This window comes from Taeniopygia guttata, chromosome 9 (genome assembly GCF_048771995.1).
Source record: "Taeniopygia guttata chromosome 9, bTaeGut7.mat, whole genome shotgun sequence".
In the NCBI taxonomy this organism is placed as follows: domain Eukaryota; kingdom Metazoa; phylum Chordata; class Aves; order Passeriformes; family Estrildidae; genus Taeniopygia; species Taeniopygia guttata.
The window spans coordinates 14,534,569-14,561,530 of NC_133034.1; the positions used below are offsets into that span (position 1 = coordinate 14,534,569).

Genomic DNA, 26,962 nt, shown 5'->3' on the forward strand with positions numbered 1-26,962 from the left:
TTCAGTGAAAAATTAATAAATGACAACCATACACAAAAGAGTGCATTTTATTTCTGTCACAAGACTTTATCCAGCTTCTTTGAAAAGCTGATGTCAGCCCTCTCACTGAATGGGCTCCTTTTTGATCCCTTCTGGGTGATTCAAAGGCTTATTCTTAGCTGAAAAAAAAAGAGCTATGGAATCCAAACAGTTATGGTTTCCAGTCAGGGAACTGAACTGATGTACCATCCCCCCTCACACTCAACAAATAGTTCCTGCTTTGGAAAATGAGACTTAAAGGAACACAAGCCCTCCTATCATTCACTGGTTTATGTGAAAGTCCAGCTCCCTACTTCTAATGGGCAGCTGGAAGATGTTGAATGGTACTGGGGAAAAAGCCAGTGAGTAGATGGATATTTGATTTTAGGAGTTTGCTCCGCAAATGCCACAGGATGAAATGATTTTACATACACGGTGTTATTCTCAGGCACCAGCCAGCTTTCTCCAAGATCAGTGGAATCATTTGCAATGCCACCATTTGACTTGATATTGTCATCATTCGGATCACCATTATAATTACCTGTGAGAGTAAAAAGAGATTTATGGGACACATGAAGTTCAAATGTGTAGAAAAAAACCTAGGTTTCAGGTTGTAAAATAAATTAAAATAAGACAAGGAAAATATATATGTAACATCAATCTGTACTGGGCAAAATAAGAGCAGAATTGTGTTTTGATTACTGATAAGAGCTGCTGCTCAGACATTTGAAGCAGGGAGTCTGTAAGTTGCTATGTAACTAGATTACATCCAAGAAAAAACTTCTCTAGAAAAAACCTACTCATTTTCTTGCATCCTATATATAGAACATTGGACTAAAAATTAAGCAGTGCTATTTGCACCATTATATTCTTAAGCAAATTTCTTGAATTGAAAGTGTAAAAAACCCATGAAGAGATAATTGAACTAGAAAACTCCAGATGATCCAAACTAAAGAACATTTAGAAACCCACAAGACAAATTACTCTTGTAATTTCTACAAGCTAAGAAAAAAACTTTTAACTAACCACCAGCTACCACTTACCACAGAGGCCACAGAGCAGACCACTGTAATTAGAGGGCACAGAGACTTCTGCATAGTGATTTCCATCATATCTCACCCACAGTCCAAAGTCAGTTTCCAAGAGAACATATCCACCACTGCTTTGAATACTGATCTTCTTTTCAATAAATACAGGCAAGTTCATTCTGTGACCATTCACCTGTACAGGAAGTTGTGAAAGTAAGCGTACGGACTCCTACAACTACCAGCAGCTAATACAGATTGCTGAAAAATAGGATCTTGTGCATAGGGGAACTGGAACTGATTAAAGAACATCTGAGCAAGTTTTATGGAGATCTCTTTAAATGAGGTAGATATAATGAATAAAAAGATAAAGTTTTGTTATACACTCTACAGAGATAATAATTATCTGCATGTCAGTTAAAATTTATATATGTTTTTTATGTATGTATTTTTCTTACATTAACTTTCTTGTTTTTCAGCAGAGAAATCTGATTGTCATAGACTTCCACGTGCACTGACTTCACATAAGAGACTTTGGTGCTGGCTCCTCTGTGTTCATTTGTTGTGGATACATCAAAGTATGGAAGACTCTCAGAGGCAGTGCACACTTTGGACAGGGTGTAAGTGCAATTTCCCATGAAATTATGGACTTTGTGGTCAAAAGTGTTGTAATGTGGGTCCCCAGAGGCACTGCAGAAAGCACGACCTGTGAAGAAAGAAAAAGTCCCTCTCAGTCTTCACCAGATTTTTCAGCGGCTTGGTTCCCAGTTTGTTTGTTTTATGTTGTATTTGTTGATTAGATGTAACAGTGATGACATCAGTCAATAGACTCCAAAGGCCAACCCAGCCTTCTATCTTTGGACTCACAAAGAATCTACTCTGGTGTATCAGAAATCTGTGCCAGAGGTTGATGAAGAAAGTTGGGTAAAAGGCATTATTAAGACATGGTTACATAAACTGGAGCAGTGACTTTTTAGTGGCTATATCTGAAAGGCATTTTCTGACTAAATAGGAAAAATTAAATCATAAAATTTATGGGGCAGATTAGCCAGAATAGACAGATGCATTATCAGCTGTCTGGGGTGTGGTACTAATGTAATTTCTGTAACTTAAATTGAGTATTGCTTTCACAAGATCTGGTTGGTGAGGCGGTGAGCAGAGTCTACATTGTGATACCTGGCATAGCTATCATAGTGTCGATGGACCTAGCACAAGAGAGAACTAGAAGAGATGTGCACCAACAGGGGAGTTTTCTTCCAGGTAACTCGTCCACTCATCAGAAACAGCCAAAAAAGCATGATCAGAAAGGCTAAGGATGCCCAGGACAGAGACAGAACAGTGACAACACATCAAAAACTCTTCCACCAGCATAGATGAAACGAAGGAAGAGACAAACATGCCCCATGGTGATGGACATGCAGGAAACAAAATGAATATTTTTAAGGAGCAGTAGGAGACAAGGATGAAACAGCAGTACCTGAGCTCGGAGTGGGGCTTGTTGGTGAGGTGGTGATTACAGGCTGTGTTGTGGTACCTGGCAAGGGGACCGTGGGTGTTGGTGTCGATGGACCTAGCACAAGAGAGAGTTAGAGGAGATGTGCACCAACAGGGGAGTTTTGCTGCAGACAGCTGGTTCCCTCCCCCTTCTGAAGTACCCAACACCATGACCAGGAATAGCCAGGACAGGGATTGAAAAGTGTCATCTCAGGCAGAGCTGTCCCACTCCATGGCTCTGCCACCAGCTTAGCTGGGTGACAGCAGCAGATAAGGCACTTTGCACCTGTGGTCAATGTCTTGCCCGTGGGCCTGTAACATGTGAACTAAAACACTGACTGCAGGCAATGCCAGTGCCCCAATCTCCCAGAGGAGAGGAGACTCGAGCACAAGGTGCATCAGGGACTAAAGACAACCTGTGCTCCTGCCTCTGGAACAGCCTGCAACTCAGTCAGTGACATGTCGCAAGCTGTCCTTCTCTAAGCCAAGCCTTGTACCTGCACAGGATCCCTTTCCAACGGAGACATAATCAGAAGTGAACGAAGGTAATGGAGATTTATTCCTAAATAGGGATGTTGCACAATTCCCAGTACGTCTCTACACAATTGCAAATGAAGTGCAGGACAGGGATTACACCTGTCTGGAAGAGTCTCTTCATGCAAGGACTGGCCCGCCAGAGTGGCCAGTTATGTGATAAATGGGAAAATCTCTGCCCCGTGTACTGCCCCCAGAACTGCCCAAGTCCTTGTCTCTGAGATTCAAGGAAAGCAAAGGTGGTGAATAGAAGGCTTACCACAGACAGTGCCAGCACTCCAGTCTCCCAGAGCAACGCCTGCCTCAGCACAGGCTGCAGCATAGGCCCCCAGGTCATTGCAGAGCTGCTCCGTGCTGCCACCCGTGGCACACTGGTCATAGACACAGCTCTCAAAGTATGTCTTGGGTGGCAGAACTGCATGGCATGGCTGGAACGGGCCACTGAGGTTTGTGAGGATTGAACACTGCTGGTTAGCTGCCTCCTCTTCAGCAGGAGAGCAGGATGCAGGTGGGCTGATGGCTGGGTCACACCTACAAAGCAGACAAACAGCCCTGAGTTCCCTGCAGCCTGCTTACAGCAGCCACTGCATTTCCTGACCTCCTCCCCAGCCATAACCTCAGCTTCTGCAGTCCAGATCCCTCACTAAGACAGGCACCATGGCTGTCACGTGAAAGGGTGGAACACATGGCCCACAGGCACCATTGCCCTGACTGGTTTCAGGTGGGCAGAAACCACTGACTGAGGCAGTTGCAATCCAAGCAGCTTAGGAAAAGCATCCTGCCCAAACTCAGCGTGCTCTCCCAGGGGCCAGGAACCTGCCTCTTCTACCTTGCTCCATGCCTGCCATCACCAGCGCTCCCTCCTGATGTCCCTCATAGCTCCCCTCTCCAACACTCCCTTCTGTCCTTCATGTGCACTGTGGAAGAAGGACTCACGGCCACTCATCATCTGGCACCATCCAGCTGCTTCCAAAGTCGTTGAAGTCGGGTACAACCACCCCGTCGGGTCGCATGAAGTCGTCCTGCTGGCTCCCAGTGTAGGTCCCACACAGCCCACAGAGTTTGCCCTTGTACTTCTCAGACACCTTCACGAGGAGCTCATGGTCCCCATTGAACTGCAGCTGCAGGCCCAGCTTGGTGGAAACCCGCACGTAGGAGCCGCTCAGGGAAATGGTCACACCGGGGGCAGGAGAAGCAGGCAGGGTGACCAGGGCACCGTTGATCTGGAGAAGGGGAACACATGGAGACAGAAGCACTAAGAGGTGCCCTCCCCTGGGAGGTCACTGCTGCTCACTGGGGTAGTGCCAGTGAGCCAGAAGCACTGCTGGCATGAAAACCCTGCCCAGGCCAACGAGGGCAGCAGCAACTGTACCAATGAGACACTGAAAGCTCAGGAAAATAATCAAGAATCCGTGTCTGCATGAGCAGTCATATATGGCCCCACTCAGAGCTCTGCCATGCTGTTCTGTGAGCATGCAGCAGGCTCAGGGAATAGCAAGCTCTCCTGGGGGACAGAGGGGTATTTTAAGAGTGTCAGGTGTGTCTGTTGTTCCCAGGTACAAAACTGAGAGGCTTACGTAGACTGCCTTGTGCTTGCGCAGCGCAATGTGGAGGCCTTCGAGGGACAGCGCCACAGAGTCCAGAGCTGTCCAGCTCTGGCTGCCACGATGTTTGTTGCGGGTGGTGACACTGAACCCAAGGGAGGAGTTGTCACAGCCCATCACCACAGTGTAGTTGCAGGAGCCCTGGAAGTGGTGGAGCTTCCCATCAAAGGTGCTGTAATGTGGGTCACCGTAGATGTGGCAGACGGCAGTGCTGGCTGGGTAACAGCCCCTCTGGCCGTCCTGGATCTTGCAGACCTCGTCCTCGCCACAGGACAAGGCAGAGCAAACCATCTGGCCTTTGGCTTCGCACCGGCACTGGCGAGTGCAGTTCTCATTCACGGAGGATTCGCCTTCCTGCAGGCAGGGGAACACCAAACCTCAGTGTATGAAGCAGGAAAGGACAGGCAGAGGAGGGGCCTGGCAGGGGTCTGCAAACCAGGGCGGGGTTTTCACTCACAGTATAGTAGTTGCCCTCAAAGAGGCAGCCACAGTTGGCCTCAGGGACACAGGTGTCTCCACTCAGGAGGAAGCCAGAGTTACATGCACAGCCCTCCACACAAGGCTTGGAGCAGTTCTGTGGGGCTTCTTGGTCAACACAGGTTGCAGGACAGCCGGTCATACAGGGGTCATAGTAGCTGTTGGGAGGACACTGCAGGGCTGCAATGGGAAGGGGAAAATTAGGACCAGCAAGACTCCAGCCATGGACAGCCTTGTGGGAAGGGAAAGACCTAAGACACACTTTGGCCAGAGGTTCAGAGCACAGGGTGTGGCCCGTTTCCCTTTTGGGCAATGCAAAGGCAGGTACTCACGGCAGAAGGTAGCATTCCTCCAGGGAAGAAGAGTCACCCCCGCTGCCTGGCACGCGTCAGCATAGGCCTCCAGAGCAGCACACAGGAACTCCTGGCCACCATTCAGGGCACACAGGTCATACAAGCAGGTGTCAAAGTAGTCCTGGGGGTTGATCACGCCGTGGCAGCTCTCAAAAGAGCTCGGCCTGGTGGTCAGCATGCCACAGAACTGGTCGGAGCGGTAGAGCTTCTCCTCTTCTGCACTGCAGGGTGTGGAGGGGCCGGGGACACCGCAGGAGGGGTCACTGTCTGGGACCTGCCAGCTCTCCCCCAGCGCATTGGAGTCTGCGGCCTGCTGCCCATTGGGCATCATGTATTCGTCGTCTCTGCGGTTGTTGAAGTTGCCACACATGCCACAGGTCAGGTTGAAGTAGGTGGTGAGCACCTTCACCTCCACCGAGTGGTCAGTGTCGTAGGACACTCTGAGGCTGAAGTCTGTCTCCAGGACGATGTAGCGACCACTCTTGCTCACCGTGATGGCCCCGCCTGCTGCGCTCACCGGCAACGTCTGGCGCACGTTGTTCACCTACGGCACACACACCACTGTGGGCCCCGCGCCTGCCCCAGCCTCCCTGGCTGCTCCTGCCCAGGGAAAGCAGCTGCCAGCCGAGGCACAGCAAACAGCTGCCTGGGATGTCCTCACACCCCAACAGCCCTGGGGTTCGCAGAGCTGTGTGCTGGGTTCTGCACTGGGATCATCATGGCTCATGTTTCCCATTTGACTCTTCCTCCTCCAGCCCCTCCCAAAAGGGAGAAAAAAGCCACCTGCTGCCTTCAGGGGAACCCACCCATTCCTGGGACTTTTAACATGCCAGGCCCTGCCAGCTCAAGCAGCCCTGCCTTGCAGCCACACCCCACTCGAGCCAGCCCCACTGCCTACCAGCACGTGGCTCTTCTGCTGCTTAAGGATGACAACGCGCTCTCCATACACCTCAACCACCACTTCGCGCACGTAGGACACTCGGGTGTTGCCACGGTGCTCGTTCTTGGCCTCCACGTTGAAGTAGGGCAGGGAGGTGGTGTTGGAGCACACTTTGGCCAGGGTGTAGGTGCAGTTGCCCATGAAGTTGTGTGTCACCTTGTCAAAGGTTTTGTAGTGGGGGTCCCCGTGCACGTGGCAGATGCCGTAGGAGTGTTCAAGGCACACGGGTTTCCCGTTCTGCACCCCGCAGTACTGGCCCGCAGGGCAGGAGGCATTGAAGCACTGCACTTGGCTTCCCCGTGCGGGACACGTGCACTTGGAGGAGCAGGTGTCGTCTGTCCAGAACTCTGAGCCCACGGGGTAGTGCTGCCCGTTGTGCCAGCAGCCGCACTGCTGGCTGGGCACGCAGCGGTCATTGTAGAGCAGGAACCCGCTGTCGCACACACAGCCCTCCACGCACGGCAGGCTGCAGTTGGAGGGAGCTTTTGGGTCAACACAGGTGGCAGGGCAGGCTGCAGCACAGGGCTCGTAGTGGCTGTTGGCTGGACAAGTGATCGCTGCCAAGACAGATGACCCAGCAAATTACTTGTAGAACAGAATACACCTTTCTGCTGAATACCCCCTTTGAAAAAGTAACTCTCTCTCTTTTCCCTATGGTCTCTTTGGCTCTATTTGTATTCTCTTTCCTACTGAATCAAAATGGAACAGAAAATGCTGCCTCTAATATTGATATCTACCTATATATCCCTACAACCAATAGGGAGAATAGTTCCTATTCCCCAGCTCACTCTTCCAATCCTGTCCTGTGTTTTCCTGAGAGTACTGGCCCCGAGTGCCATGTCTGGACTTACGGCAGAGGGTTGCGTTCCTCCACACAGGTATCTGGACACCGAGTGACTGGCAGGCATCTGCATAGGACTGCAAGCTCTTGCACAGGGTCTCACGGTCCAGCCCCAGCTCACACAGGTCATAGAAGCAGGTGTCAAAGTAGCTGCTGGGGCTCAGCACAGCATGGCACAGCTGAAATGGGCCACTGCTGTCAGTGAGAAGCCCACAGAAGTGGCTGCTGCTGATGAGTTGCTTGTCGGTCTCATTGCAGGCTGGGGTGGGCAGAGGTCCGGCTGAGCAGCTGTGGAAACACAGGCAGGAGGGCCCCATGGTCATTTGTGGACTTCTCCTGGTGCCTCCTCCTCCTTCCCTTGCCCACTGTGTCCCCAGGGCTACTGGGGGCCATACCCACCTGCTGTTGTTGGACACTTCCCAACTGTTGCCCAGGCTGGTAGAGTCTGACTCCATTGCCCCTTCTGGGTTCTGGAAGTCATCTGCTGCTATCCCGTTGTAGTTCCCACACATGCCACAGACCTTCTGCCCAAAGGTGCTTGGAAGTGTCACCTCCACCCGATGCTTCCCATCAAACTTGACTCTCAAGCCAAAGTCTGTCATGACCATGGTGTAGAACCCGCTGGACAAGACCTGCACGCCTGCGGATGGGCTGCAAGGCAGGATCTCTTCCACTCCATTGACCTGGAAGGACAGGAACCCAGAAAGGATTGGAGCAGCCCATTTGGCACAGTTCTCTCCAGTCACACAGCCCCACAACATCTCCCCCTCAAGCTCACCGTCACCACTCCACCCTGTCCCAGCCTTATCCGCTGGTCAGCCACATCCACATCCACGTATCGGACATAGGACACACGGGTGTTGCCTCCCCTGTGCTCGTTGGCCGCTTCCACATTGAAGTAGGGCAGGGAGCTGTTGCTCTCACACAGCTTGGAGAGGGTGTAGGTGCAGGTGCCCATGAAATGGTGTAACTGCTTGTCAAATGTGTGGTAGTGAGGGTCTCCTTCCACCACACAGGTGCCTGACAGTGGAAAGACCAGAGGAAACTTTCAGTTGAGCACCTCCTACTGCCTCTTCTCCCCAGCTCACATTGCTCAAACAGTATCAATCTAGTCCATGACTAGTCTATTAGCTTCAAGGACAAATAGTTATTATAGATCTATATGACGATACTATTAATTTTTACAGACGTACATTTCAAAGCTACTCAAAATTCCTATTGCTAGAAGCACAGTTATCCCACACAAACCCTAAGAAATGGAAGAGGATTCAATGTATGTCTTATTATTGAGGGAGACTGAAATAAATCAAATAACAGCCCTTTAACATAAATGCACCATGTTCCCAGTATGGATTTTGAAGAGGATGCAGAAATCTACAAATAATAGCAGTACCTGAGGTCATCCCAGGTGTGGTTGGTGGTGGTCTTGGTGTTGCCTGAGTTGTAATGTTAGGCTGCGGAGTAGAGGGTGTAGTAGGAAGTGGACCTATGGAGACATAGAGGAAGAAGTGGTAAGTGTCAACATGGGCCTCCATTGTAAGCAGCTAATCCAGCCTTTCTGTAAAAGCTGACACACAGACCTGGGAGACCCAGGGCAGGTATGGCTCTGTTACAGCTATGCAAAAATGCCACCACCAGCAGCAGAGCTGGGAGATAGGAGGAGATACACCACCCTTCCGTACGCACACTACAACCCATGTAATGGGCCTTGGAGGACACAAACCAAAAAGTTTCAACAAGCAGAACCAGAAGGGGATGGGAGGTGGCAGTACTAGAGCTGGGTGTGGATCTGGTTGGTGAGGTGGTGAGTACAGGCTGCATTGTGGTATCTGGCATAGCTCTCATGGGTGTTGGTGTCATAGGGCCTAGCACAAGAGAGAACTAGAAGAGATGTGCACCAACAGGGGAGTTTTCTTGTAGGCAACTCGTCCACTCATCAGAAACAGACAAAAAAGCATGATCAGAAAGGCTTAAGATGCCCAGGACGGAGACAGAAGAGTGACTCCACATCAAAAACTCTTCCACCAGCATAGATGAAACAAAGGAAGAGACAAACATGCCCCATGGTGATGGACATGCAGGAAACAAAATGAACACTTTTAAGGAGCAGTAGGAGACAGGGATGAAACAGCAGTACCTGAGCTCGGAGTGGGGCTTGTTGGTGAGGTGGTGATTACAGGCTGTGTTGTGGTACCTGGCAAGGGGACCGTGGGTGTTGGTGTCGATGGACCTAGCACAAGAGAGAGTTAGAGGAGATGTGCACCAACAGGGGAGTTTTGCTTCAGACAGCTGGTCCCCTCCCCCTTCTGAAGTACCCAACACCATGACCAAGAATAGCCAGGACAGGGATTGAAAAGTGTCATCTCAGGCAGAGCTGTCCCACTCCATGGCTCTGCCACCAGCTTAGCTGGGTGACAGCAGCAGATAAGGCACTTTGCACCTGTGGTCAATGTCTTGCCCGTGGGCCTGTAACATGTGAACTAAAACACTGACTGCAGGCAATGCCAGTGCCCCAATCTCCCAGAGGAGAGGAGACTCGAGCACAAGGTGCATCAGGGACTAAAGACAACCTGTGCTCCTGCCTCTAGCACAGCCTGCAACTCAGTCAGTGACATGTCGCAAGCTGTCCTTTCCTAAGCCAAGCCTTGTACCTGCACAGGATCCCTTTCCAACGGAGATATCATCCAATGCTATGTTGCTCCGCACATCTTCACCCCATTCTCCCTCCAGCAAAATCTAAGGGAAGGAATGGTTCCCAGCATTAGCTCCAGCTGCATGTGTGAAGAGCCATTAGAAAGCATGGTTCCTTTGGGGTTACAGTGAGAGCCTGTGGCCTTACCTTTATGCTTCCTTTGGTGTTTACTGTGACCTCTCCCAAGTGCCACCTGTCTCCATGGTTCCCAACTTCTTCCCAGACCATCACTGGCTCATCATCCTTCAGCACGTACACCCGCAGGGCCATTGTTTTAGCAGTTCCATACATGTGGTACCAGAAGCGGAAGCAGAGTGTTCCTTCCCAGCTGCACACTGGACTGACCAGGTGAGCCACAGAACCAGGGAAAGTATCATTTCTCTCTTGCAGGAAGATGTAGTAGCCATCTGAAACAAAGCACGAGCCACATTGTCACAGATGCATCAGAGCTACCCAAAGCAGCCAAGGACAACCCAAACACAGTCCTGGCAGCACCCCAGGACTGCAGCTTCAGGCAGGCAAAAGGAGGGAAGAGCAAACACAGTTCCTTCACAAGCTACAACCCTCCCCAGGCCCGAGTGCCTCTATGCATGTGCTCTCAAGGCAATGGCAGATGTATGCTTTCGACTGGGACATGGCAACACCTCCATAGTATTGTCACAGTCCTCACATGTCTCTGCAAATTGGGAGAGCCCTCATCTTTGCCTTCTGAAAAAAACAGGATCTTGTAACAGAGTCACAGACTCATCTGTCTTCCCCAGAGACCGACAGGTCGTCAAGCTGTGCTTTACATTCTCCCCTGCATGGTAGGTCCTCGCCTGCTCTGGTGGGAGCACAAACTGATTGCCAGGGCTGGAGACCCTCCCAAAGCAATCCTCTGGCCCTCAGGGACACTGGGCAAAGTGCTCTGGAGGAAGGCCAGCAAAGATGTGGTCTGCGTTCACTGTTAGAAATTTGTTGCCATCTTTGTCGGGACACCCCTCTGCCTGTGTCCTGACTGCTGTTCTTACCTCCAGTTGTGTGGTCAGAGGATGGGCCAGTATTTGGCGTGGGCGTTGGGCCTTTGTTCCTTATCCAGTCAATGCTGCTGTAATCTTCCTGGACCCAGCCACAGAAGTCCTTGTCAAATGTGCAGGCAAAATTGCAGTCTGTTGGTGGAGCTGAACATGGTGCAGAAAGGAAAGCAGAGGTTGTAGGTGAGGGTGGGACCACCTTTTCCCCATGTCCAGCAGGGCTCAGGTACATCCATGGCATGCCCGTGGACAAGCAAGAGTGGCCAGCCAAGGGGGAAGAGTTTAGCACAGCCACTAAAAACTCTGATGGGAGACAACAGTACCTGTGCTTGTCCCAGGTGACGGTGATGTTGTTGTGTGTGGAGGCAGCGTTGTAGTGCCTGGCAAGGGGGGCGAGGTTGGGGGAGCTGGTGAATGAAAAAGAGAGAAACAGAAGGGGTGGAGGTATGTTAGAAAATGGAGATTTGTTAGCAAATGGGGATACTGCACAATTCCCAGTACGTCTCCACACAATTGCAAATGAAGTTCTGGAAGAGTCTCTTCATGCAAGGACTGGCCCGCCAGAGTGGCCAGTTATGTGATAAATGGGAAAATCTCTGCCCCGTGTACTGCCCCCAGAACTGCCCAAGTCCTTGTCTCTGAGATTCAAGGAAAGCAAAGGTGGTGAATAGAAGGCTTACCACAGACAGTGCCAGCACTCCAGTCTCCCAGAGCAACGCCTGCCTCAGCACAGGCTGCAGCATAGGCCCCCAGGTCATTGCAGAGCTGCTCCGTGCTGCCACCCGTGGCACACTGGTCATAGACACAGCTCTCAAAGTATGTCTTGGGTGGCAGAACTGCATGGCATGGCTGGAACGGGCCACTGAGGTTTGTGAGGATTGAACACTGCTGGTTAGCTGCCTCCTCTTCAGCAGGAGAGCAGGATGCAGGTGGGCTGATGGCTGGGTCACACCTACAAAGCAGACAAACAGCCCTGAGTTCCCTGCAGCCTGCTTACAGCAGCCACTGCATTTCCTGACCTCCTCCCCAGCCATAACCTCAGCTTCGGCAGTCCAGATCCCTCACTAAGACAGGCACCATGGCTGTCACTTGAAAGGGTGGAACACATGGCCCACAGGCACCATTGCCCTGACTGGTTTCAGGTGGGCAGAAACCACTGACTGAGGCAGTTGCAATCCAAGCAGCTTAGGAAAAGCATCCTGCCCAAACTCAGCGTGCTCTCCCAGGGGCCAGGAACCTGCCTCTTCTACCTTGCTCCATGCCTGCCATCACCAGCGCTCCCTCCTGATGTCCCTCATAGCTCCCCTCTCCAACACTCCCTTCTGTCCTTCATGTGCACTGTGGAAGAAGGACTCACGGCCACTCATCATCTGGCACCATCCAGCTGCTTCCAAAGTCGTTGAAGTCGGGTACAACCACCCCGTCGGGTCGCATGAAGTCGTCCTGCTGGCTCCCAGTGTAGGTCCCACACAGCCCACAGAGTTTGCCCTTGTACTTCTCAGACACCTTCACGAGGAGCTCATGGTCCCCATTGAACTGCAGCTGCAGGCCCAGCTTGGTGGAAACCCGCACGTAGGAGCCGCTCAGGGAAATGGTCACACCGGGGGCAGGAGAAGCAGGCAGGGTGACCAGGGCACCGTTGATCTGGAGAAGGGGAACACATGGAGACAGAAGCACTAAGAGGTGCCCTCCCCTGGGAGGTCACTGCTGCTCACTGGGGTAGTGCCAGTGAGCCAGAAGCACTGCTGGCATGAAAACCCTGCCCAGGCCAACGAGGGCAGCAGCAACTGTACCAATGAGACACTGAAAGCTCAGGAAAGTAACCAAGAATCCGTGTCTGCATGAGCAGCCATATATGGCCCCACTCAGAGCTCTGCCATGCTGTTCTGTGGGCATGCAGCAGGCTCAGGGAATAGCAAGCTCTCCTGGGGGACAGAGGGGTATTTAAAGAGTGTCAGGTGTGTCTGTTGTTCCCAGGTACAAAACTGAGAGGCTTACGTAGACTGCCTTGTGCTTGCGCAGTGCAATGTGGAGGCCTTCGAGGGACAGCGCCACAGAGTCCAGAGCTGTCCAGCTCTGGCTGCCACGATGTTTGTTGCGGGTGGTGACACTGAACCCAAGGGAGGAGTTGTCACAGCCCGTCACCACAGTGTAGTTGCAGGAGCCCTGGAAGTGGTGGAGCTTCCCATCAAAGGTGCTGTAATGTGGGTCACCGTAGATGTGGCAGACGGCAGTGCTGGCTGGGTAACAGCCCCTCTGGCCGTCCTGGATCTTGCAGACCTCGTCCTCGACACAGTACAAGGCAGAGCAAACCATCTGGCCTTTGGCTTCACAGCGGCACTGGCGAGTGCAGTTCTCATTCACGGAGGATTCGCCTTCCTGCAGGCAGGGGAACACCAAACCTCAGTGTATGAAGCAGGAAAGGACAGGCAGAGGAGGGGCCTGGCAGGGGTCTGCAAACCAGGGCGGGGTTTTCACTCACAGTATAGTAGTTGCCCTCAAAGAGGCAGCCACAGTTGGCCTCAGGGACACAGGTGTCTCCACTCAGGAGGAAGCCAGAGTTACATGCACAGCCCTCCACACAAGGCTTGGAGCAGTTCTGTGGGGCTTCTTGGTCAACACAGGTTGCAGGACAGCCGGTCATACAGGGGTCATAGTAGCTGTTGGGAGGACACTGCAGGGCTGCAATGGGAAGGGGAAAATTAGGACCAGCAAGACTCCAGCCATGGACAGCCTTGTGGGAAGGGAAAGACCTAAGACACACTTTGGCCAGAGGTTCAGAGCACAGGGTGTGGCCCGTTTCCCTTTTGGGCAATGCAAAGGCAGGTACTCACGGCAGAAGGTAGCATTCCTCCAGGGAAGAAGAGTCACCCCCGCTGCCTGGCACGCGTCAGCATAGGCCTCCAGAGCAGCACACAGGAACTCCTGGCCACCATTCAGGGCACACAGGTCATACAAGCAGGTGTCAAAGTAGTCCTGGGGGTTGATCACGCCGTGGCAGCTCTCAAAAGAGCTCGGCCTGGTGGTCAGCATGCCACAGAACTGGTCGGAGCGGTAGAGCTTCTCCTCTTCTGCACTGCAGGGTGTGGAGGGGCCGGGGACACCGCAGGAGGGGTCACTGTCTGGGACCTGCCAGCTCTCCCCCAGCGCATTGGAGTCTGCGGCCTGCTGCCCATTGGGCATCATGTATTCATCGTCTCTGCGGTTGTTGAAGTTGCCACACATGCCACAGGTCAGGTTGAAGTAGGTGGTGGGCACCTTCACCTCCACCGAGTGGTCAGTGTCGTAGGACACTCTGAGGCTGAAGTCTGTCTCCAGGACGATGTAGCGACCACTCTTGCTCACCATGATGGCTCCGCCTGCTGCGCTCACCGGCAAAGTCTGGCGCACGTTGTTCACCTACGGCACACACATCACTGTGGGCCCCGTGCCTGCCCCTGCCTCCCTGGCTGCTCCTGCCCAGGGAAAGCAGCTGCCAGCCCAGGCACAGCAAACAGCTGCCTGGGATGTCCTCACAGCCCAACAGCCCTGGGGTTCGCAGAGCTGTGTGCTGGGTTCTGCACTGGGATCATCATGGCTCATGTTTCCCATTTGACTCTTCCTCCTCCAGCCCCTCCCAAAAGGGAGAAAAAAGCCACCTGCTGCCTTCAGGGGAACCCACCCGTTCCTGGGACTTTTAACATGCCAGGCCCTGCCAGCTCAAGCAGCCCTGCCTTGCAGCCACACCCCACTCGAGCCAGCTCCACTGCCTACCAGCACGTGGCTCTTCTGCTGCTTGAGGATGACAACGCGCTCTCCATACACCTCAACCACCACTTCGCGCACGTAGGACACTCGGGTGTTGCCACGGTGCTCGTTCTTGGCCTCCACGTTGAAGTAGGGCAGGGAGGTGGTGTTGGAGCACACTTTGGCCAGGGTGTAGGTGCAGTTGCCCATGAAGTTGTGTGTCACCTTGTCAAAGGTTTTGTAGTGGGGGTCCCCGTGCACGTGGCAGATGCCGTAGGAGTGTTCAAGGCACATGGGTTTCCCGTTCTGCACCCCGCAGTACTGGCCCGCAGGGCAGGAGGCATTGAAGCACTGCACTTGGCTTCCCCGTGCGGGACACGTGCACTTGGAGGAGCAGGTGTCGTCTGTCCAGAACTCTGAGCCCACGGGGTAGTGCTGCCCGTTGTGCCAGCAGCCGCACTGCTGGCTGGGCACGCAGCGGTCATTGTAGAGCAGGAACCCGCTGTCGCACACACAGCCCTCCACGCACGGCAGGCTGCAGTTGTAGGGAGCTTTTGGGTCAACACAGGTGGCAGGGCAGGCTGCAGCACAGGGCTCGTAGTGGCTGTTGGCTGGACAAGTGATCGCTGCCAAGACAGATGACCCAGCAAATTACTTGTAGAACAGAATACACCTTTCTGCTGAATACCCCCTTTGAAAAAGTAACTCTCTCTCTTTTCCCTATGGTCTCTTTGGCTCTATTTGTATTCTCTTTCTTACTGAATCAAAATGGAACAGAAAATGCTGCCTCTAATATTGATATCTACCTATATATCCCTACAGCCAATAGGGAGAATAGTTCCTATTCCCCAGCTCACTCTTCCAATCCTGTCCTGTGTTTTCCTGAGAGTACTGGCCCCGAGTGCCATGTCTGGACTTACGGCAGAGGGTTGCATTCCTCCACACAGGTATCTGGACACCGAGTGACTGGCAGGCATCTGCATAGGACTGCAAGCTCTTGCACAGGGTCTCACGGTCCAGCCCCAGCTCACACAGGTCATAGAAGCAGGTGTCAAAGTAGCTGCTGGGGCTCAGCACAGCATGGCACAGCTGAAATGGGCCACTGCTGTCAGTGAGGAGCCCACAGAAGTGGCTGCTGCTGATGAGTTGCTTGTCGGTCTCATTGCAGGCTGGGGTGGGCAGAGGTCCGGCTGAGCAGCTGTGGAAACACAGGCAGGAGGGCCCCATGGTCATTTGTGGACTTCTCCTGGTGCCTCCTCCTCCTTCCCTTGCCCACTGTGTCCCCAGGGATACTGGGGGCCATACCCACCTGCTGTTGTTGGACACTTCCCAACTGTTGCCCAGGCTGGTAGAGTCTGACTCCATTGCCCCTTCTGGGTTCTGGAAGTCATCTGCTGCTATCCCGTTGTAGTTCCCACACATGCCACAGACCTTCTGCCCAAAGGTGCTTGGAAGTGTCACCTCCACCCGATGCTTCCCATCAAACTTGACTCTCAAGCCAAAGTCTGTCATGACCATGGTGTAGAACCCGCTGGACAAGACCTGCACGCCTGCGGATGGGCTGCAAGGCAGGATCTCTTCCACTCCATTGACCTGGAAGGACAGGAACCCAGAAAGGATTGGAGCAGCCCATTTGGCACAGTTCTCTCCAGTCACACAGCCCCACAACATCTCCCCCTCAAGCTCACCGTCACCACTCCACCCTGTCCCAGCCTTATCCGCTGGTCAGCCACATCCACATCCACGTATCGGACATAGGACACACGGGTGTTGCCTCCCCTGTGCTCGTTGGCCGCTTCCACATTGAAGTAGGGCAGGGAGCTGTTGCTCTCACACAGCTTGGAGAGGGTGTAGGTGCAGGTGCCCATGAAATGGTGTAACTGCTTGTCAAATGTGTGGTAGTGAGGGTCTCCTTCCACCACACAGGTGCCTGACAGTGGAAAGACCAGAGGAAACTTTCAGTTGAGCACCTCCTACTGCCTCTTCTCCCCAGCTCACATTGCTCAAACAGTATCAATCTAGTCCATGACTAGTCTATTAGCTTCAAGGACAAATAGTTATTATAGATCTATATCACGATACTATTAATTTTTACAGACGTACATTTCAAAGCTACTCAAACTTCCTATTGCTAGAAGCACAGTTATCCCACACAAACCCTAAGAAACGGAAGAGGATTCAATGTATGTCTTATTATTGAGGGAGACTGAAATAAATCAAATAACAGCCCTTTAACATAAATGCACCATGTTCCCAGTATGGATTTTGAAGAGGATGCAGAAATCTACAAATAATAGCAGTACCTGAGGTCATCCCAGGTGTGGTTGGTGGTGGTCTTGGTGTTGCCTGAGTTGTAATGTTAGGCTGCGGAGTAGAGGGTGTAGTAGGAAGTGGACCTGTGGAGACACAGAGGAAGAAGTGGTAAGTGTCAACATGGGCCTCCATTGTAAGCAGCTAATCCAGCCTTTCTGTAAAAGCTGACACACAGACCTGAGAGACCCAGGGCAGGGATGGCTCTGTTATAGCTATGCAAAAATGCCACCACCAGCAGCAGAGCTGGGAGATAGGAGGAGACACACCACCCTTCCGTACGCACACTACATCCCATGTAATGGGCCTTGGAGGACACAAACCAAAAAGTTTCAACAAGCAGAACCAGAAGGGGATGGGAGGTGGCAGTGCTAGAGCTGGGTGTGGATCTGGTTGGTGAGGTGGTGAGTACAGGCTGCATTGTGGTATCTGGCATAGCTCTCATGGGTGTTGGTGTCATAGGGCCTAGCACAAGAGAGAACTAGAAGAGATGTGCACCAACAGGGGAGTTTTCTTGTAGGCAACTCGTCCACTCATCAGAAACAGCCAAAAAAGCATGATCAGAAAGGCTTAAGATGCCCAGGACGGAGACAGAAGAGTGACTCCACATCAAAAACTCTTCCACCAGCATAGATGAAACAAAGGAAGAGACAAACATGCCCCATGGTGATGGACATGCAGGAAACAAAATGAACACTTTTAAGGAGCAGTAGGAGACAGGGATGAAACAGCAGTACCTGAGCTCGGAGTGGGGCTTGTTGGTGAGGTGGTGATTACAGGCTGTGTTGTGGTACCTGGCAAGGGGACCGTGGGTGTTGGTGTCGATGGACCTAGCACAAGAGAGAGTTAGAGGAGATGTGCACCAACAGGGGAGTTTTGCTTCAGACAGCTGGTTCCCTCCCCCTTCTGAAGTACCCAACACCATGACCAGGCATAGCCAGGACAGGGATTGAAAAGTGTCATCTCAGGCAGAGCTGTCCCACTCCATGGCTCTGCCACCAGCTTAGCTGGGTGACAGCAGCAGATAAGGCACTTTGCACCTGTGGCCAATGTCTTGCCCGTGGGCCTGTAACATGTGAACTAAAACACTGACTGCAGGCAATGCCAGTGCCCCAATCTCCCAGAGGAGAGGAGACTCGAGCACAAGGTGCATCAGGGACTAAAGACAACCTGTGCTCCTGCCTCTAGCACAGCCTGCAACTCAGTCAGTGACATGTCGCAAGCTGTCCTTCTCTAAGCCAAGCCTTGTACCTGCACAGGATCCCTTTCCAACGGAGACATCATCCAATGCTATGTTGCTCCGCACATCTTCACCCCATTCTCCCTCCAGCAAAATCTAAGGGAAGGAATGGTTCCCAGCATTAGCTCCAGCTGCATGTGTGAAGAGCCATTAGAAAGCATGGTTCCTTTGGGGTTACAGTGAGAGCCTGTGGCCTTACCTTTATGCTTCCTTTGGTGTTTACTGTGACCTCTCCCAAGTGCCACCTGTCTCCATGGTTCCCAACTTCTTCCCAGACCATCACTGGCTTATCATCCTTCAGCACGTACACCCGCAGGGCCATTGTTTTAGCAGTTCCATACATGTGGTACCAGAAGCGGAAGCAGAGTGTTCCTTCCCAGCTGCACACTGGACTGACCAGGTGAGCCACAGAACCAGGGAAAGTATCATTTCTCCCTTGCAGGAAGATGTAGTAGCCATCTGAAACAAAGCATGAGCCACATTGTCACAGATGCATCAGAGCTACCCAAAGCAGCCAAGGACAACCCAAACACAGTCCTGGCAGCACCCCAGGACTGCAGCTTCAGGCAGGCAAAAGGAGGGAAGAGCAAACACAGTTCCTTCACAAGCTACAACCCTCCCCAGGCCCGAGTGCCTCTATGCATGTGCTCTCAAGACAATGGCAGATGTATGCTTTCGACTGGGACATGGCAACACCTCCATAGTATTGTCACAGTCCTTACATGTCTCTGCAAATTGGGAGAGCCCTCATCTTTGCCTTCTGAAAAAAACAGGATCTTGTAACAGAGTCACAGACTCATTTGTCTTCCCCAGAGACCGACAGGTTGTCAAGCTGTGCTTTACATTCTCCCCTGCATGGTAGGTCCTCGCCTGCTCTGGTGGGAGCACAAACTGATTGCCAGGGCTGGAGATCCTCCCAAAGCAATCCTCTGGCCCTCAGGGACACTGGGCAAAGTGCTCTGGAGGAAGGCCAGCAAAGATGTGGTCTGCGTTCACTGTTAGAAATTTGTTGCCATCTTTGTGGGGACACCCCTCTGCCTGTGTCCTGACTGCTGTTCTTACCTCCAGTTGTGTGGTCAGAGGATGGGCCAGTATTTGGCGTGGGCGTTGGGCCTTTGTTCCTTATCCAGTCAATGCTGCTGTAATCTTCCTGGACCCAGCCACAGAAGTCCTTGTCAAATGTGCAGGCAAAATTGCAGTCTGTTGGTGGAGCTGAACATGGTGCAGAAAGGAAAGCAGAGGTTGTAGGTGAGGGTGGGACCACCTTTTCCCCATGTCCAGCAGGGCTCAGGTACATCCATGGCATGCCCGTGGACAAGCAAGAGTGGCCAGCCAAGGGGGAAGAGTTTAGCACAGCCACTAAAAACTCCGATGGGAGACAACAGTACCTGTGCTTGTCCCAGGTGACGGTGATGTTGTTGTGTGTGGAGGCAGCGTTGTAGTGCCTGGCAAGGGGGGCGAGGTTGGGGGAGCTGGTGAATGAAAAAGAGAGAAACAGAAGGGGGGGAGGTATGTTAGAAAATGGAGATTTGTTAGCAAATGGGGATACTGCACAATTCCCAGTACGTCTCCACACAATTGCAAATGAAGTGCTGGAAGAGTCTCTTCATGCAAGGACTGGCCCGCCAGAGTGGCCAGTTATGTGATAAATGGGAAAATCTCTGCCCCGTGTACTGCCCCCAGAACTGCCCAAGTCCTTGTCTCTGAGATTCAAGGAAAGCAAAGGTGGTGAATAGAAGGCTTACCACAGACAGTGCCAGCACTCCAGTCTCCCAGAGCAACGCCTGCCTCAGCACAGGCTGCAGCATAGGCCCCCAGGTCATTGCAGAGCTGCTCCGTGCTGCCACCCGTGGCACACTGGTCATAGACACAGCTCTCAAAGTATGTCTTGGGTGGCAGAACTGCATGGCATGGCTGGAACGGGCCACTGAGGTTTGTGAGGATTGAACACTGCTGGTTAGCTGCCTCCTCTTCAGCAGGAGAGCAGGATGCAGGTGGGCTGATGGCTGGGTCACACCTACAAAGCAGACAAACAGCCCTGAGTTCCCTGCAGCTTGCTTACAGCAGCCACTGCATTTCCTGACCTCCTCCCCAGCCATAAGCTCAGCTTCTGCAGTCCAGATCCCTCACTAAGACAGGCACCGTGGCTGTCACGTGAAAGGGTGGAACACATGGCCCACAGGCACCATTGCCCTGACTGGTTTCAGGTGGGCAGAAACAACGAACTGAGGCAGTTGCAATCCAAGCAGCTTAGGAAAAGCATCCTGCCCAAACTCAGCCCGCTCTCCCAGGGGCCAGGAACCTGCCCCTTCTACCTTGCTCCATGCCTGCCATCACCAGCGCTCCCTCCTGATGTCCCTCATAGTTCCCCTCTCCAACACTCCCTTCTGTCCTTCATGTGCACTGTGGAACAAAGACTCACGGCCACTCATCATCCGGCACCATCCAGCTGCTTCCAAAGTCGTTGAAGTCGGGTACAACCACCCCGTCGGGTCGCATGAAGTCGTCCTGCTGGCTCCCAGTGTAGGTCCCACACAGCCCACAGAGTTTGCCCTTGTACTTCTCAGACACCTTCACGAGGAGCTCATGGTCCCCATTGAACTGCAGCTGCAGGCCCAGCTTGGTGGAAACCCGCACGTAGGAGCCGCTCAGGGAAATGGTCACACCAGGGGCAGGAGAAGCAGGCAGGGTGACCAGGGCACCGTTGATCTGGAGAAGGGGAACAGATGGAGACAGAAGCACTAAGAGGTGCCCTCCCCTGAGAGGTCACTGCTGCTCACTGGGGTAGTGCCAGTGAGCCAGAAGCACTGCTGGCATGAAAACCCTGCCCAGGCCAACGAGGGCAGCAGCAACTGTACCAACAGCACACTGAAAGCTCAGGAAAGTAACCAAGAATCTGTGTCTGCATGAGCAGCCATATATGGCCCCACTCAGAGCTCTGCCATGCTGTTCGGTGGGCATGCAGCAGGCTCAGGGAATAGCAAGCTCTCCTGGGGGACAGAGGGGTATTTTAAGAGTGTCAGGTGTGTCTGTTGTTCCCAGGTACAAAACTGAGAGGCTTACGTAGACTGCCTTGTGCTTGCGCAGTGCAATGTGGAGGCCTTCGAGGGACAGCGCCACAGAGTCCAGAGCTGTCCAGCTCTGGCTGCCACGATGTTTGTTGCGGGTGGTGACACTGAACCCAAGGGAGGAGTTGTCACAGCCCGTCACCACAGTGTAGTTGCAGGAGCCCTGGAAGTGGTGGAGCTTCCCATCAAAGGTGCTGTAATGTGGGTCACCGTAGATGTGGCAGACGGCAGTGCTGGCTGGGTAACAGCCCCTCTGGCCGTCCTGGATCTTGCAGACCTCGTCCTCGACACAGGACAAGGCAGAGCAAACCATCTGGCCTTTGGCTTCACAGCGGCACTGGCGAGTGCAGTTCTCATTCACGGAGGATTCGCCTTCCTGCAGGCAGGGGAACACCAAACCTCAGTGTATGAAGCAGGAAAGGACAGGCAGAGGAGGGGCCTGGCAGGGGTCTGCAAACCAGGGCGGGGTTTTCACTCACAGTATAGTAGTTGCCCTCAAAGAGGCAGCCACAGTTGGCCTCAGGGACACAGGTGTCTCCACTCAGGAGGAAGCCAGAGTTACATGCACAGCCCTCCACACAAGGCTTGGAGCAGTTCTGTGGGGCTTCTTGGTCAACACAGGTTGCAGGACAGCCGGTCATACAGGGGTCATAGTAGCTGTTGGGAGGACACTGCAGGGCTGCAATGGGAAGGGGAAAATTAGGACCAGCAAGACTCCAGCCATGGACAGCCTTAAGACACACTTTGGCCAGAGGTTCAGAGCACAGGGCGTTTCCCTTTTGGGCAATGCAAAGGCAGGTACTCACGGCAGAAGGTAGCATTCCTCCAGGGAAGAAGAGTCACCCCCGCTGCCTGGCACGCGTCAGCATAGGCCTCCAGAGCAGCACACAGGAACTCCTGGCCACCATTCAGGGCACACAGGTCATACAAGCAGGTGTCAAAGTAGTCCTGGGGGTTGATCACGCCGTGGCAGCTCTCAAAAGAGCTCGGCCTGGTGGTCAGCATGCCACAGAACTGGTCGGAGCGGTAGAGCTTCTCCTCTTCTGCACTGCAGGGTGTGGAGGGGCCGGGGACACCGCAGGAGGGGTCACTGTCTGGGACCTGCCAGCTCTCCCCCAGCGCATTGGAGTCTGCGGCCTGCTGCCCATTGGGCATCATGTATTCATCGTCTCTGCGGTTGTTGAAGTTGCCACACATGCCACAGGTCAGGTTGAAGTAGGTGGTGGGCACCTTCACCTCCACCGAGTGGTCAGTGTCGTAGGACACTCTGAGGCTGAAGTCTGTCTCCAGGACGATGTAGCGACCACTCTGGCTCACCATGATGGCTCCGCCTGCTGCGCTCACCGGCAAAGTCTGGCGCACGTTGTTCACCTACGGCACACACATCACTGTGGGCCCCGTGCCTGCCCCTGCCTCCCTGGCTGCTCCTGCCCAGGGAAAGCAGCTGCCAGCCCAGGCACAGCAAACAGCTGCCTGGGATGTCCTCACAGCCCAACAGCCCTGGGGTTCGCAGAGCTGTGTGCTGGGTTCTGCACTGGGATCATCATGGCTCATGTTTCCCATTTGACTCTTCCTCCTCCAGCCCCTCCCAAAAGGGAGAAAAAAGCCACCTGCTGCCTTCAGGGGAACCCACCCATTCCTGGGACTTTTAACATGCCAGGCCCTGCCAGCTCAAGCAGCCCTGCCTTGCAGCCACACCCCACTCGAGCCAGCTCCACTGCCTACCAGCACGTGGCTCTTCTGCTGCTTGAGGATGACAACGCGCTCTCCATACACCTCAACCACCACTTCGCGCACGTAGGACACTCGGGTGTTGCCACGGTGCTCGTTCTTGGCCTCCACGTTGAAGTAGGGCAGGGAGGTGGTGTTGGAGCACACTTTGGCCAGGGTGTAGGTGCAGTTGCCCATGAAGTTGTGTGTCACCTTGTCAAAGGTTTTGTAGTGGGGGTCCCCGTGCACGTGGCAGATGCCGTAGGAGTGTTCAAGGCACACGGGTTTCCCGTTCTGCACCCCGCAGTACTGGCCCGCAGGGCAGGAGGCATTGAAGCACTGCACTTGGCTTCCCCGTGCGGGACACGTGCACTTGGAGGAGCAGGTGTCGTCTGTCCAGAACTCTGAGCCCACGGGGTAGTGCTGCCCGTTGTGCCAGCAGCCGCACTGCTGGCTGGGCACGCAGCGGTCATTGTAGAGCAGGAACCCGCTGTCGCACACACAGCCCTCCACGCACGGCAGGCTGCAGTTGTAGGGAGCTTTTGGGTCAACACAGGTGGCAGGGCAGGCTGCAGCACAGGGCTCGTAGTGGCTGTTGGCTGCACAGTCCAGTGCTGTGTAAGAAAAGAAACAGATATATATTAATATTTTGTAATTACTCAAATATTGGGGTTTGTTTTATATCATATTCTGATTTCTTCTGAAATTTTTGTGAACATCTTGGAATTAGCAGCTTTTCATGCATGCCTTTGTTTTCTTACCACTCTTGAATTTATTTTGTAGTTTTTCTGTCTAAATTTTCTCTCAGAGAAAGCATTTCCTAGGACACGAAGATGATTTCTTGAATTCTTGCATTGGACAGCAGATATCATTGTCATGTTAGGTATTTGTACTAGACATGCTATATTTAGTCTATAGCTCTGATATTTAATTCCAGATATGTTTTAATGCCTTAAGTTTTTTTTCTCATTTTCCTTAGGTCTTTCAGGTTTGATAAATAATCAGGATGTAGACACGCTGTGTTCAGTTTTTATATTTTGTTACATGCATGACATATAACTACCCTTTGTAATTAGATGTTTTAAACACTGTCATATACTGATGAGAAGATCTGAGAACTGGAGCTCCTTGAGCAATCTTCTTTCAGCTTCCAGACATTTATGTGATGTAGGACAGTTTTTAATGGCATATTTTCTCACTCTATCTTTAGCCTACTTTTCTAAGGAGACAGAAATAATACAATGACCTTGTACATTTCTCTGCCCATCCTCCCACTTTATTTTACCCAGGTGCTCTACAGGAAATAAGTTGGTGAGGTTGGCAGAGGACAAAAATATATATAGGTTCATTGAAGGAAATAGGCACAAGGCAAGGAGAAGGGATCCTGCAAGCTCTTTCAGCAGAAAGAAGAGATTCAGAGACAGCTCACTCCTGCTTAGAAACCCTAGAACCTCTAGGAACCTCTAGCAGAGAAAGCCTCTGTAATGTCTCCAGCCTAGAAAATGTGCCAGATGGAGATTGAAGTTAAATGGGAAACAAAAGTCAGAAAAGAAATTAGGCTTCAGTAATTCCAATATTTTCAGACAAGCTTTTTAGTCTCCCCATCTCCTTCAGTGGAGAAGGCACATGGTTCACTGAATTACTATTTCCTGTTCCTTTTATTGTTTCTAGTGGGAACAGATCTGTTCAGGCATTTCAGATATTAAATTTCTATTTAAATTCTGTTCTAAAAAGAATATGCATTTTATTTCCAATAATATATACCTGAGTGCTTGAGAAATGTTCTTTATTTACTCTTTACTAATACTCAAGGAAGAAAAATCATTATTCCTACTTACTCCCTAGCACAGACATCTATCTATTACTTCAATACTTGACTCATTTTGTCTTGTACCTCTGTGTGTTTCTGTGTCTTCTATCTCTTCCCTACTCTCCCTGTATTCTCTGCATTCAGTAGCATTGTTAAAATATATATTTCACAGACTTTTGACTTCAGTCCTAGCCTTTAATTCCAGGCTGTCTGTCCGTGTTGGCTCCTCTCCCATCTGAAACCATGAATGACTACGCCTGTACAGGACATGCCAGTGCTTTCCTGCACATCCAATTGGGAAGAATGGTCAGCACTCCCTACTCTCTTATACATCTAGGAGTCTGTGCCACTGACAGTGTTTACAACACTGTCCTCCATTTATCCCAGATCTCCTGCTCAGATTGTCAGAAGAATTCCTCCTTCATCTTTCTCTCTTTGCAGAGATGAATTCAAAGGAAAGGCCTCCAATTCAATTTTAAGGTGGATTAGATGGAATTTTTCCTTTCATTCACAGTGGCTAAATTATTTTCACTAGTATCTTCCCAAAGGAATCAAACTGAGGAACTACATATAAACTTGAAATTTAGCCTGATCACTCAAGATTCTCAGTGTTACATGAATTCAAAAGAGGGTTGTAAGGCTCTGTCGTCAGGAAATCCTCATTAAACCCTCCTTGTAAGTGGTAATTTCTAGCAATCTTTGGTACATACGGCAAAAGGTTGTATTTCTCCATGGTGCCAGCTGGACTCCTGCAGTTTGGCACACATCTGCATAAGCCTGCAGGCTTTCACAGAGGGCTGCATTGTTCAAGTGAAGTTCACAGAGATCATACTGGCAATCTTCAAAATAGCTCTGTGGATTGACCACTGCATGGCAGTTCTGGAATGGACCACTTGGATCTGTGATCAGACCACAGTATGCATTGCTTTGGATCATGTGTTTTTCATCATCAGTGCAGTTTGGAGTATGGCCATCATCTGGTGAGCACCTAATGAAGAAAAAAAAAAGTAAAAAGATGTGGAAAAATTAATGGATCAACTTTGGATTCACTAGCACCTGAGATGCTTTTGGAATCACATCTGCCAAAACTACCGGTCTCTTCCCATACTAAACATGATGTATTTCCAATCCCTCTATTTAAGACTCTTAAGATAGAAATTCAGATTTTAATAGGATCTTAACCTGATAATCTTTAAGATTATCATCCTGAGGCCTGGATGAAACCTAGGTATTTATTTTTTGCTTTCTGGTAAATCAGGCTGTTTACATGGAAGGGGAACTAGAAAGTGAAAGCATTCAAAGTTCAAATCCTACTGTCATTAAATAAAATACTGTGAAATAATTAACAACAAGTCAAGTATCTCAGAAGAGTTGAAACAATGTCTTCAAGTATTAGCATTCATATACTAAAATAATAACTGAAATCTTAGTGGGCATCTTCAGTTTTATTCAAATACTAAAATGTACATTTAAATCTACAAAAGGAATTTAGCCAAGTCAATACTAAAACTCACAGATCATTCTCCCTGTCTGGCCTGTGCTTGTATTTAACATATTCTTTCTTTGTGTCTGGTCAAACAGCACCAGGGGACAAAAATAGCCCCATGGCCTTTCTCTCCTACCAGCAAGGCAAAGCGAACAAGAAAGGCAGTGTCTCTTTTATGGGACTGTTGTTTGCTTGCAGCTTTGTGCCCTGGGTTGCATCAGAGTCCCTGAAGAGACCATTTATGGAGACATTACAAAATAGACATTTTTCTTATATAATTGGCTGCTATTCCTGAAAACCTCAATACAATTTTTTAGGGTGTAAGTAACCCTAAAACTCAGGCCCAGGGGTCCCTCTAAGGGTATGTGATGTGAAGATATTGGTGCTGTGTAGGTAGTGCCCAGCACCTGGCAGGATCCAGCCCTGAACAATAGGGACAAAGCCCTTCCCCATGGTGAGGCTACATGGCTGCCTAAGCCCAGCAAAAGCCTGAGCTTTTCCTGAGGAATCATCATGATGTGAGGGAAGAAAAACACTCCTCTGCTCCCCGCCCCAGCTGGACTCTCTTTGGGCACAAAGCATATGTGGAATAAGATTTGAAGGGGGAAGAAGGAGGGATCA

At 51.5% G+C, this 26,962-nt stretch overlaps 1 protein-coding gene across 4 annotated transcripts in view; it reads right to left on the reverse strand.

Moving 5' to 3' along the window:
• Positions 1–26,962, reverse strand: part of LOC100224009 (IgGFc-binding protein) — a 53,122-nt gene that overhangs the window by 17,836 nt on the left and 8,324 nt on the right. Inside the window, exons 9-49 of one of the 4 annotated variants that reach the window (XM_072933139.1) lie at positions 25,566–25,843; positions 23,061–23,659; positions 22,142–22,706; positions 21,815–22,014; positions 21,331–21,711; positions 20,690–20,976; positions 20,013–20,284; positions 19,656–19,739; positions 19,330–19,479; positions 18,467–18,726; positions 18,279–18,363; positions 17,765–17,857; positions 17,021–17,113; positions 16,406–16,647; positions 16,027–16,310; positions 15,638–15,915; positions 14,745–15,343; positions 13,826–14,390; positions 13,474–13,673; positions 12,990–13,370; positions 12,349–12,635; positions 11,672–11,943; positions 11,315–11,398; positions 10,989–11,138; positions 10,126–10,385; positions 9,938–10,022; positions 9,424–9,516; positions 8,680–8,772; positions 8,065–8,306; positions 7,686–7,969; positions 7,297–7,574; positions 6,404–7,002; positions 5,485–6,049; positions 5,133–5,332; positions 4,649–5,029; positions 4,008–4,294; positions 3,331–3,602; positions 2,521–2,613; positions 1,502–1,749; positions 1,062–1,239; positions 451–559 (exon numbers count right to left, since the gene is read on the reverse strand). In XM_072933139.1, coding sequence (XP_072789240.1) covers positions 451–559; positions 1,062–1,239; positions 1,502–1,749; positions 2,521–2,613; positions 3,331–3,602; positions 4,008–4,294; positions 4,649–5,029; positions 5,133–5,332; positions 5,485–6,049; positions 6,404–7,002; positions 7,297–7,574; positions 7,686–7,969; positions 8,065–8,306; positions 8,680–8,772; positions 9,424–9,516; positions 9,938–10,022; positions 10,126–10,385; positions 10,989–11,138; positions 11,315–11,398; positions 11,672–11,943; positions 12,349–12,635; positions 12,990–13,370; positions 13,474–13,673; positions 13,826–14,390; positions 14,745–15,343; positions 15,638–15,915; positions 16,027–16,310; positions 16,406–16,647; positions 17,021–17,113; positions 17,765–17,857; positions 18,279–18,363; positions 18,467–18,726; positions 19,330–19,479; positions 19,656–19,739; positions 20,013–20,284; positions 20,690–20,976; positions 21,331–21,711; positions 21,815–22,014; positions 22,142–22,706; positions 23,061–23,659; positions 25,566–25,843 — 10,956 coding nt within the window. The remainder of the gene's footprint in view (positions 1–450; positions 560–1,061; positions 1,240–1,501; positions 1,750–2,520; positions 2,614–3,330; positions 3,603–4,007; positions 4,295–4,648; positions 5,030–5,132; positions 5,333–5,484; positions 6,050–6,403; positions 7,003–7,296; positions 7,575–7,685; positions 7,970–8,064; positions 8,307–8,679; positions 8,773–9,423; positions 9,517–9,937; positions 10,023–10,125; positions 10,386–10,988; positions 11,139–11,314; positions 11,399–11,671; positions 11,944–12,348; positions 12,636–12,989; positions 13,371–13,473; positions 13,674–13,825; positions 14,391–14,744; positions 15,344–15,637; positions 15,916–16,026; positions 16,311–16,405; positions 16,648–17,020; positions 17,114–17,764; positions 17,858–18,278; positions 18,364–18,466; positions 18,727–19,329; positions 19,480–19,655; positions 19,740–20,012; positions 20,285–20,689; positions 20,977–21,330; positions 21,712–21,814; positions 22,015–22,141; positions 22,707–23,060; positions 23,660–25,565; positions 25,844–26,962) is intronic. The other 3 variants (XM_072933140.1, XM_072933141.1, XM_072933142.1) reach the window with 3 other exon arrangements.